Here is a 12876-nt window from a genome sequence, read left to right as displayed (position 1 = left end):
AGTTTACATGTAGTTTACTGGCGGGTGTTTCTTTTTCACTATGCTGCATACCATTACACATGTAGTTTACATGTAGTTTACTGGCGGGGTGTTTCTTTTTCACTATGCTGCATACCATTACACATGTAGTTTACATGTAGTTTACTGGCGGGGTGTTTCTTTTTCACTATGCTGCATACCATTACACATGTAGTTTACATGTAGTTTACTGGCGGGGTGTTTCTTTTTCACTATGCTGCATACCATTACACATGTAGTTTACATGTAGTTTACTGGCGGGTGTTTCTTTTTCACTATGCTGCATACCATTACACATGTAGTTTACATGTAGTTTACTGGCGGGTGTTTCTTTTTCACTATGCTGCATACCATTACACATGTAGTTTACATGTAGTTTACTGGCGGGGTGTTTCTTTTTCACTATGCTGCATACCATTACACATGTAGTTTACATGTAGTTTACTGGCGGGGTGTTTCTTTTTCACTATGCTGCATACCATTACACATGTAGTTTACATGTAGTTTACTGGCGGGTGTTTCTTTTTCACTATGCTGCATACCATTACACATGTAGTTTACATGTAGTTTACTGGCGGGTGTTTCTTTTTCACTATGCTGCATACCATTACACATGTAGTTTACATGTAGTTTACTGGCGGGTGTTTCTTTTTCACTATGCTGTATACCATTACACATGTAGTTGTCTCCACCAGCCGAAGGCATGGGGGAGAGTATGTTTTGCACTCCGTCCGTCCGTGTGTCCGTCCGTCCGTGTGTCCGTCCGTCTGTGTGTCCGTCCGTCCGTCCGTGAGCAGCTAATCTCGGCCACCGTTAACCCGGTCGATGCCAAATTTGCACACACACTCCCTGGAAGCCAACCATGAACCTCTGCCCCAAACTTTCCAGAACGGCCTGTTATAGCGCCACCAGGAGGCCGCTTTGTGCAAAACAAGTTTTTGCACAGTACACCTACAGATTGTGTCCAAACATCACGCAAATTGGTACACAGTCTCTCTAGAGCCATTCAACCAAACCGGTCTTTCAGATTTCTCACACTCCATCCTGATTGGTTAAGATTGGCTTCCAAAATTCACAGGAGTGCTCAGTTTCAAACAAAATGCTGCAAATCATGAACACATCGCGTGATTTCCGTGAAATTGTGCACCCACATTCCCACTAGGTCGAGGACGAAATGCCACATGAACAATTTCAACTCAGCCTCAAGGTGGCGCTATAACTGGCCGAAAAGTGTTTTTACCTCTGACTGCACGGATCTGTGGATAACTTTGTATGCCAACTCCCTAGAGGCCAAGGAAAAACCTTTGTCTGGAATTTTTAACATCTGCTCTTTATAGCGCCACCAGGAGGCCGACATATGTAAAACACATTTTCTATTATTACTCCTTCAGATTTTATCCAAATTTCACGCAAATCGGTACACATGATCTCCATAGTCATGTGATCAAGACAGGTTTGTTTGATTTCTCATATTCCATCCTGATTGGCCACGATTGGCTCCTACAGTTTTCAGGAGTAGCAAATGGCCACAACTCCTCAACGCAGCGTCCGATTGCGATGAAACTGTGCACGCATATTCCCACTAGGCTGAGGAAGAATCCTGGTGGAGACCTGTGCCGATTGGCACTTTATCTAGTTTACTGGCGGGGTGTTTCTTTTTCACTATGCTGCATACCATTACACATGTACTGTAGTTTACTGGCGGGGTGTTTCTTTTTCACTATGCTGCATACCATTACACATGTAGTACACTGTGTTCATTTAACTCTGTTAGTGTAATTGCAAGGGTCCATTTGATCACATTACATTAATGAGAATTTGACTTTGCACAATGAATGCATTGTTTTTCTTAGAACAAAACAAGCTAAAAGGTCGCTAAACAAAAAGGAATTATTTCAGTTGGAAATAATTGTCATTTTGTGGAACTAAATGGTTGTGAAATGAAGCATGAATTAGCCCTAAAAACATTTAATCATTGGATAGTCTCCAAAGTAACAGTGGCCAATTAGATCTTTTCCCCGGTTGTAAAAGTCTAGCTGTAAACACAGCGGGATGAACAGTGGTGGTAAAAGTACTCACATGTTTTTTTACTTAAGTAAAAGTATCAATACTGCAATATGGAAAATATTATTGTATGTAAAACTGCAAAAGTATTGTATCAAAATGTACCAAAAGTAAGTAGAAATTACTTAAGAAATTACTTAAGTAAGTAAAATGTCCCCATTTCACAGATCTACAAGCTCTCAATGCGTCGCATCGCAACGTATTGTGAGTTTGTAGATTGACTACTTTCAAATGGCCAAAATGTATAGGTCTGAAGTGGTTAATGTATTATTTAATCTACAAAGTAACGAGTATAGTAACTAATGTTTTGAAATAATTGTAGTGGCGTACAATATTTCTCTGGGATATAGTGGAGTAGAAGTAAAAGTACTGAAATTGGGAAATACTCCAGCAAAGTAAAAAATACCTCAATGTTGTACTTTATTTGAAATTTTACACCACTGGGTATTAATGAATGAATTTAATATACAGAATGAAAGACAGATTTGATATGACCTGGGGAGCCGGTAAATGAGATCCATTATGTTGTTGAGTCTTTGTTGTTGTTTGTTATCCTGCATTCTGTGGATAATCAAGCTGTCTGACTGAAATACATTCACTCATGCGTATTCCTCTAGTCTAAGGACTTGAATTCCACAATTCCACCCGGTTACATTCATGAATAAACACACAAATAACACCAGAAAGGGCAGCACTGAGGAGAGCATTATCTCCACCAGGCTGGGTGGTCTACACATGGGGCCTTGTAAGATGCGGGTTGCAGCCGGCAGGAGGAAAAGCTGCAGAAGGAAAGGGCATTTCCACCACCACACACGGTTCAACTTTTCACATTTGTGACCCAACTCTAGTCAGAAGTCAAAGTGGTTTTGGACGTGAGCTCTACAGATTTCGTGCATTTGACTGGCACTGGCCTCACGATCCTGCCTATAGTGTAACGGGAGAGGAATGTGTTAATTTGAAAGAGTCTTCCTCATCTTATTGGCAGCATGCACAAGAAATGTGCCGTGGATCAGTCCAGTGGTTTGCGAGATGAGCTACAGTACAGATGGACAGACAGATGTTAAAACATAATCTCCCTCCCTGGCCTTCAGCCAGTCCGAGATAATAACCAGTAAGGGCGAGGTCGCTTCTCAAAGTTATTAGTGCAGCCGCGCCCGGCAGCCGGCGACTCAACAGGCCCTAAAATTAAGGCCCTTCCTGGGCCCTCATCAAGCCCTGTACACTCAAGAAAATGTCCCCGCTACCACCCTTAGATCTCCATATACTGTATGGAGCTCACCTGTTCTGACATTCCATATGTTGATCTGACCTCATCAAACCCTGTACACTCAAGACATGCTCCATATATGGCCAGTACAGAATTCATTCCATGTTGATCTGACCCCCCCATGCCAAAGCACCAGCGCTCGCCAGCAGTCTGCCGTCAACAAGGCGGATGCGTGCACGCAAGGTCGCTTCTCACCCTCAGGCGTCTTACTGGTATAGCGCTTTTATCCAAAGCGCTTTACATAGATTGTGCATTTCATTCACCCATTCATACACCGATGGTGGAGGAAACCATGCAAGGCACCAATCTGCACATCGGGAGCAATGAGGAGTTCCGAGCTTGCTCAAGGACACGAACTCTGGGGGAGCCCGGCTGTCCTACTGGCCACTCTACAACAGAGCCCCTCCCGCCATCAACTTCCATTGCATCAAATTAATAGATCTCATGTCAAGTCACTTGTGTTCCTGTTCTGATGGGACTACGTGTTTAAGGCAGTGGTTCTCAAAGTGAGGACTGGGGACCCCCCAGGGGTCCTTGAGGTGGTTCCAGGGTGTCCCCTGCTTAATTATTGATAAGATTGGAACCCAAAATGGACCCTTAACAGGTCTGTAACTTGGAGGGTGTACGAATGGAACCAAATGGACCCTTACAAATGGGGGTCCATGGGTCCCAAAATGAATACCAAACTGCATGGGTTCCTTCAAATAAAAAATAAATAAGCCTGCGAGCCACTGGGTTCAGGGGGCAGAGGTTGTGCTTGTCGCCTCCGTCCTGTGTCCACAGGGAGCGGTACGCAGTCACCTTCAACACGCACCTGGAGCGAGCTCGCTGCTTACCATGAGAAAGATCAAGTACTGGCACTCTGTGACCCACACAGTCCCTCAGCTGGAGCTCGTTGACTGATTGATGAGCAAACGGTTCAAAAGCTCCCATTAGAGCATAGCTTTTCCTTCTTGCCCGGTTTTCTGTTCTACTGACAAATAGCACAGCCTCTGGCTACACCGCTCAGTAGGGAGGCAGAAGTGTGTGTATATGCCAGCTGTGTACAGAAGATGGATTATTGTATGACCATTGACCACATAGGGTATGTAGGCTCCTCTGCACTGCTGCTAAAACTATGATGAAAAATGTCTGTCGACTACCTAAAACAGACAAAAACTATAAAAACTAAAAAATAAGCTATGATGACTATAAAGTGTGAAGTGGACTGACTAACTAATGAAATGGCATTAGGGAATTGGGGAATTGGGCAGGTGTGGGGTATTTGCCAAATCAAGCTAATGCTAGTGTTGCCATTGCCAATTGGCTCATTTGGGCCATGGGCAGAGCCTTTTCTGGCGGTTCTGGACAACCGCCTATCCGGCCCAACTCGACACCGGGAACTGCACTCACTTGGGTCATCCGCGATGCGTGTGGTGAATTTGAAGTTGGTGGAGCGAACTGTTCTCGAGTTACATGGATTACAGACGTATACTGTACATACGTATGAACAACATTTCGGTGCATTTATTGTAATATTCGTAGGTATTTACTTTTACTTCTACTCCAAAACATCTCAAAGGCAAATATTGTACTCTACTTATAATTATTTGATAACTTTAATTACTTTGTACAATTTAATTGATATTACAAAACCACTACAGACGTGTATATAAGATACTTTGGCAATTTGAAAATAGCTGATCTACAAGCTCACATGTCCCAAAGTGACAAAGCTTGTAGATTCAAGCAGATTTCAAATTATTTTGATACATAAAAAAATGGGACCTTCTGCAAGGTCCCATTCTTGTACTTGTACAGACTATTTGTACAACAAGGGTATTGACACTTTTACGCAAGTAAAACATGTGAGGCTCGCCAATTAGGCTATAGAATAGGAAGTGATCGGCAGCAAGTCTGACATATTTTATTGCCTCCTGGCTCCTGCTTTACCAAGGCAATATGCAAGACAAGCGCTAGACAGTAATGAACACGTATGTTTGGACTTGTTCCATCCAGTATGGACTTGAATAGTGAACCAGTGTGGGTATAATTCCGGTAATGAAATGAAACTGAGAAAAAGTATATGGAATACAATGCTGACCATTAAGTGGGACATGCTTCGAGGTAGAGTCCCCATTAGTGAAAAGTGGTCATCTAAGCAAGGCATATTGGTTCTGTTGATAAGATGCATCTATATATAAAGTATTCACGCCAATGTTTTGCTGTTTGTTTGTTGTTTCGGAAACCTCGATTGACTTCCACTACACTCAGGGCCACATTTACATTAATCAGGTGCAGTCAGTGCAAATTGCCCTGCCTGCGCCTTAAGTGGTTTGTGCTGGTAAGGTACACGGCGGAATTAATGTCTGATTTACGAAGGTAGCAGCTAATTACTCAGTCGCTGAGTGGGACCGCGCCTTCATATAGCCACGTTCTGCATTTGAAGTAGAGCTTAAGGGGCAATTCAGACCGATGCATTTCTTCCCCCCTCCGCAATGTTCTAATGCTTAATTTATGCTCTGTTCTACTATGGTGTCACACGCTGAAAATAAATAGCAGAGCCACAAGCTCACAACGCATCGCATCCGCCATGCTTAATTGTAGAGCTAGATCATTTTCAGCACAAAATCCGACTTAAAATGTGATTAGCTCAACCATCCAGGCACCTAGGCTGCTGAGCCAGCCTGACCGTGTGCTGTGCGTTCGACTCCCCACGTCTTCCCCGCTATCTCTCTCCCCATTTCCTGTCAGTCTACTTTCAACCTATCGATGAAGGCAGAAAATTCCAAAAATGCTATATCTAAAAAATAATAAAAAAATAAGATTGACAAATGAAATAGCAGATCATTGAACGTTAAATTCAAACATTTTGGGAGGAATGTGAAAGTTTCCACCGCATCTGCATTCTGCACTGCGTGTGTTTCTCCATATGCCTGTAGATGTTTTTCGTCAGTATCCCAATACATTTCTTAAGTCTAAAGGTCCATGATGCAAAAAAAAAACTGTAGGAAAAATTGTGGGAAATCAGTCTGCAAGCACCATAAGTTCATATAAATTCGGGTTAAATTGTTGGAAAACATGCCCCATAAGCTCTACTTCAAATGCAGAACGTGGCTAGATTCCCATAATGCTTTGGTGCACTGCTCTTTCTTGTGGATAGGGGGAGGGCTGTCTTACTGAGACAACATGTAGTCCAGGAAGCAAGTGTGCCCAGTGTCCATGACATCAGAGACACTAGGCTCACTGCTAAAATCTAAAATATCTAAAACCACATATTACACACATAAAGACCCCCAGGAAAGTGTTCTAAATCTTCTAAACGTCATTAACATTATTATTATTTATTTTTTGGCAAAAAGCGTGAAGTTTGCCTTTAACATCAGCTCTCAGCACTTACCACAGGAGGCTATATTTCCGCCATTTGACGTACAACAAAGTATATAGGGTTTAAGTAATTAAGCATACCATCTTGTTCATGAGTGTGGATCATTCCTACAGACAGTGAGTTATGTACGGTAACATTGGCTTGCTAAAGCAAAACATGTGACTTGGCCATCTGAGATGGGGCCTATACAATAATGAGCTGGGCCAGGCGGTACGTGCCACAGCTCCAATTGATCCTACTGAGACTACAATTCTCTGGGATTTAGTATTTTTTTTATCTCGCACAGCAGTGGTGCATCCAACAATAGACATCAGTCAGTGTCAGTCCTGTGAGAAAACTCTGCTTGTTGATGAACACGGTTGAAGGATAGAAGGCACAAACTTGGAAGCTAATGGGCTCACGATAAACAAACGAGCAGACAGCGACGCTGACCAAACTCAACTTCCTGCAGAATCAAGTACTGCTGTTTTGACAGCGGCCTGGCTTTGAACTCAATGCTGTACCCATTCTACCCAATAAGCTAAACCACAGAGTTTTACTGCAAGGTATGTGTCCAGAAAAAGAGAAGACCAGGAGCACTCTTTGATAAATAAGTGAATGCACCTCACAGATGGCGAGGAGATTTACCGATTTAGAGTCAGGGAGGACATGCCTCGGTCTGCACAGTAGCAGTAAGGGAGGCAAGACTTGTTAACCCAATACGACCTGAGGCCGACATTCAGAAAATGTCTTCTAAAATGGTTTTCTGAAATGTTCCTAGTGGTGCTTTTTCATGATGTCAAGGACCCCAAAAATTATATGTATTTTGTAGGGATGCACGATATAATCGGTAGCATAATCAGAATGGGCCATAATAATAATATTATTGATTCAGTTTTCACCAGTAAAAAGCACTCATCTCATTCCGTAGTCATTCAGTTGTGAAAACAACTTATTGATTGATTGAATACTTTATTAATACAGTAGGCTTTGGGCCAAGCCCCTATAGGGCCTAGACTTGTTTCCCTGCAAATAATCTGAGATCGGATATCGGTCAAAATGTCATAATCGTGCACCCCTAGTATTTTGGCCGTCGCCCCCATATCAAAACACACAATATATTTCCCCAGCCAGGAGCAAAGATTTGAGTTAAACATGTTCAATTTGCCCAAATTGTCAGATCTACAAGCTCATAGTGCGGTTCGTGACGCTATGAATTTGTATATCTGCTAGTTTTGGATATCCAATCGATGGTGGAATAAACAGTAAGTACCGTATACACTCACAGCACCTCTTCCAGTAGGCATCACACACTTAAAGCACTATTAATATTTACTGCCTAGACTCGGGGAGGGTACACACTTTGCATATTAATTACTGCTAAGTGCTCCGGGCCATACGTTAGAGGAGCCTAGGAGAGTGTTTCCATATACACTACACTTGTTAATTGTGGAATACATTATATTTTCTTGTTAGCAATTGCGCTTGCACAATGTGTCGTGGCAGTGACTCTCTGCGCCTTATACTACGGTAGTTTAACTTACCAAGTTGATTTAGTAATTATCTTCACTTGTGACTGCAACTGTACAAATTAATCGGCCTGTGCATTTGTAGAAATTATCATTTTGCTTCAACGGGCCATTAGATTTTTCATTTAAATGAATGTTCGGTGAAAAACACAATTTATTTTAAATTCCAGTGGCGTACACTTTTTTTCTCTCTCAGTGAAGGACAATTCTTGTCAGCCAAGTCGGCTCAATCCCCCAGCGGAGAAAAAAAAGAAAGAAAATACACACTTGACAGAGCAGCTGTCAAGGTGAATATGTGCCGCTTCGAAATAATCATTCCCACAGAATAAGAAGTTAATGTAAAGATAACTTACTGGAACTAGGAATTTTTTTATCTCCTCCAAGACATGACTCATGCGTGAGTAAGCCTCCCCGGGCGGCGCAAAGACTTCAATTAAAACATGAAGATCGTTACTCAAATGGGCATATTTAGCCTCCCCGCTTCCCCTCAGCTCTTCTTCCTGCATGTGGATAAAAGAAAACAGATCAATTATTGTTTTTTAAGACAAACAAACAAACAAACAAACAAAATAAAACAATGAGATTAATCAGAAGGTTCTTTTACTAGAAAACATTTTCCTGTACTGTACACGTACATGACTGACTACGTCTCTATCCTATACCACTTCAAAGGAAACTTCCGAAGTTCTTGATTTTGGTGATTAGTACTTTTTCTATAATTAGCCTCAATTCTGGAATTGGGGCATGCATGTGGAATTAGAGCACATCAGTCATGGTTTGTGTGCTACCAAAGAAAAAGCATTGTTGACATTTTTTGTTGTATGATCATTTATTATTGAGGCTTCGCCAGAGCTTGACTAGCTCTTCCAAAATGCCAGGACAGCCCAATCTAAGGCACCAGTCATGTGTCAAAGTCTTACAATTGCAGGGGGATGCTAAAAAACAAAAGCATTTCAATAATGAGTTTTGCCAGCATTGCAATTCATTGTCATCTTATTGCTACAAACATATTTTGGCTTAGCAGACGTTTCAGACATTGAAGGCTTTGATGTGAAAGATTTAGAAGCATTATGTTTCCTAGGCTATAGGACCATAAGAACCTGAGTGGTATACTGTAGTACGTTCCCATGACGACCAGTGTTGATTTTGGCAGCACATTTTGATTTAGTCTTAGTCCAAGTCTTTTGAGTAAAATAATTGAGTTTTAGTCATATATTAGTCATCTGAAATGTTTTAGTTCTTTGTCGACTACATCTACAGTCGATTTTGTCGACAATTACAGTATGTATTTCAACTACTCTCAAGTGATTTGTCTACTCTCAAGTGGAATTTGTCTCTTTAAGGTCAGTTCCATGTGCCAGAATGGTACCTCCCAGTCCCGGCAGAGTAGTTCAGGAGGAATGGATGTGTGGCCCTGGTTTTTCCCTAATGGGACTTATCGAGGGTAGCTACTGGGACGTAAGTCGGGACTTGATCACTCCCGGCTGGGTCACCTGAGTGAGGGGTATGATGTTGCGAGACCCGAAACCCCGATGACCTTGGGTTACATCACTGAGGATACGTCCCAGGTGCATCCATTTATGTATGTATTTTGTTATAGTTCTTCTATTTATAGTGACTCATAGGAATAGACTAAGTGACAACCAGGAATACTTTGGTGACCACCGGAGAGACGAGTGGCAGCCGGAAATTAGACGGCACCCGGGAGCAGTATGGGTTAGCGCCCCAGCCTGTGTCTTCCGTGAGGAAGAAGCCCAACAAACCCACGGTGAGGCCTTTAGGAGGGCCATGCAAGCCTCAAGCGGAGCCTGCGGCACCACCAAGGGCAAGGTGGAGCCTGCGGAACCGTTGCGGCTTGAGAATCCACCATTCCTGAATGAAGTGCCTGGTGCTGGGAGTCTGGTGCAACGCACAGGGCCTGACCTGGTGAGAGCAGGAGTAGACCTGGTGAGACGTAGGAGGGGCCCGGACAGGTGTCAACCCACAGAGCCTAGTCCTTCCATGTGCCAGAATGGTACCTCCCAGTCCCGGCAGAGTAGTTCAGGAGGAATGGATGTGTGGCCCTGGTTTTTCCCTAATGGGACTTATCGAGGGTAGCTACTGGGACGTAAGTCGGGACTTGATCACTCCCGGCTGGGTCACCTGAGTGAGGGGTATGATGTTGCGAGACCCGAAACCCCGATGACCTTGGGATACATCACTGAGGATACGTCCCAGGTGCATCCATTTATGTATGTATTTTGTTATAGTGAACAAAATTGCTGATTGAAAACATGCAGTTTAGAAATATTTACAAATGATTTACAACAATTTTCCTCAAAAATGAAATGAGCACAAAGAAGTGGACTATGCCGTTTTAACATGCCAGCAACATTACACGTGTAAATTGGAGAAAGATCTTTATGTGGGTTGTTATGTTGTTTAGTCCAATGTCAAAACATGTAGGCAAGACACAACAAAGGGCACATCGGCTCAAAGAAGGGGATTGGAGTTTCTAAATTAACATTGCCCTGTGGGGTAATATGTGATGACAATAATGCTTGTGCATTAACATGCATTACGATGCTTCAGTTGTTGTCTCCATTGGCAGTCAATACAGCCCCCCCCCCCCCCCCCCCCACACACACACACACACAACTCTTAATATGCTCATAATTAAAACTAGAAAATTCGCAATTTAAAAAATTGCAGAGTGTGGTTGCCGCAGTGGCTTACATATGCCCCTCCCACTAATATTGCCAGCCAATTACAATTTCAAGTCACACCTTAGATCATGCGTAAGTAATTCGGAGGGGATTTAACCCCCAAAATTCATGTTTTTGCGACAAACGTTTCTCGCATTTGCGGTAACTTTTAGATTTTATGACCTACGGTTCAAGAGTTATACCCCAAAACGTAAAGTTGGCTGTTATAGCGCCACCATGAGGCCGACCGATATAATTCTAAGGTAATACATTTTAGTAATTATTCTGAATCTCTCCTCCAAGTCCTGTAAGTATAGCCCTTATGGTCTCAGAGGAAAAAATACTTGAAAGTGAGTTTTTGCATTTTCCCATTCATGTCTATGGGGAAATGTAATGCACTAATTAAACTATCCAACAAATGTCTTAGCAAAATACACGCACACGATTCCTGATGTAGCCCGTCGTTTTGACATATGGCTCGAGTGCGTGCGACAAAAACTGTGGGAGCTATAACACAACAAAATAAAGTTTATCTATAATAATAAATAAAAGGGCAGAAAAACAATAGTATGGTTGCAACCACACTAATAATAATAATAAAGTGTTACAATTACTAGAGTCTGGTTGCCCTTTGGGAAACCACACTAATCATATGACTCCCTCCCTATATGCCAGATCTCTGTTTTACATTCAAATGATTGAGTGATCATGAATCTCCACTGCCTGCAAGGGAGGAAGGATTAAAATTTGAGTAGTCCCATGTGCTGCAGAGGCACTTGTTAATCCTTATATTACCCTGTAGGGTGATATGTTTCCAGGGTAGGGACCCCATGTGACATTGTTGCAATTGGCAAAGTCAATCAATCAATAAAGCTAGTTGAAGCTGGAATCCATATGTTTTGTGTTCTCTCCCAGGTACTGGTGACATTATTACAGTCATAATTACAGTACATGAGGTGCTGCAATTACAAATGTAACACCTGGGATTTGAACCGGGGTCTATCGTCTCATCTACGAAGAAACTCCCACTTGTCTAGTGCAGATATTGGGCTTACAGTATGAGCATCAGGCAGAGCTACAGTACTTGTCAACCAGCCAACCAACCTAGTGTCCTACCTGACACTAGGATCAGAATATCTCAATGGAAGAGTTTAGGGAGACCACCCTGCAAACATTGCAGATGTGTTACTTATGTTGCATTAACATACTCTGCCATACAGTTTGGAATACAGTTTTTATTTTCATTAAACTAAGTCCCGGATAGCAGCTTTAAAGACGCATGCACCACCAGTCCACCACCATTGAAACGTACATGTAAGTGCGCAGCTCCACGTTAACGAAGGAGGTTTTGTTTGTTACAGCAAGATGAGCAAGTCTATTGTCATATCCTGGTATACAGTATGTTACCTTCAGTAGTGTAACTCTATGACCGAAGAGCACTGAGGCCTGTCATGGCCTTGGCTAAGCTCTCAGATCCAGCACTTACACTGTGTATACACATGGATAAGACTCTCGCGTCGAGGGGACCAACAAGTCTGTCGTCAGGATAACGACGATGTGTCAGTGGAAACCTTCTATGTAAAACGGTCACTTTTTCAGGCCAACCCCGCAGGGTTCAAATTGGAATATGAACTTCCAACAGATTTAATGTAGTTATTATTAGTCACGAGCTTAGTCAAAAGACTTTTCATTGGTAAAATATTTATAAAAACCCACAGACTTAACAACCATAACTTTCACAGAGAGTACATATCAGAGAACTTGCTATGTACTGGCTATGTGTGCTAGTGTTAATTGCATGCTGTTCTGTAGTTGTCTTTTTCTCTGATGTTTGATTTAACTGTCAAAATACTATTAATTCCATACACTCTGTATCTACGTTAGTTGACTTTCTCGATATAGTGTACATATTTCACATGTACAGTTGGGATACTTTAGTTGTATGAACAGTGAGCACTGCTATGGATA

General features: G+C 42.3%; 1 protein-coding gene across 1 annotated transcript in view; it reads right to left on the bottom strand.

The window, feature by feature from the left end:
- Positions 1-12876, bottom strand: part of khdrbs2 (KH domain containing, RNA binding, signal transduction associated 2) — a gene marked incomplete at its 3' end in the record, with an annotated part of 93229 nt that overhangs the window by 32691 nt on the left and 47662 nt on the right. The window contains exon 4 of the mRNA XM_083774883.1: positions 8578-8724. Within this exon, the coding sequence (XP_083631009.1) occupies positions 8578-8724 (147 nt within the window). The remainder of the gene's footprint in view (positions 1-8577; positions 8725-12876) is intronic.

This window comes from Protomyctophum parallelum, assembly GCF_964188405.1.
Source record: "Protomyctophum parallelum genome assembly, chromosome: 10".
NCBI lineage: Eukaryota > Metazoa > Chordata > Actinopteri > Myctophiformes > Myctophidae > Protomyctophum > Protomyctophum parallelum.
This window is presented reverse-complemented; position numbering and strand designations above follow the sequence as displayed.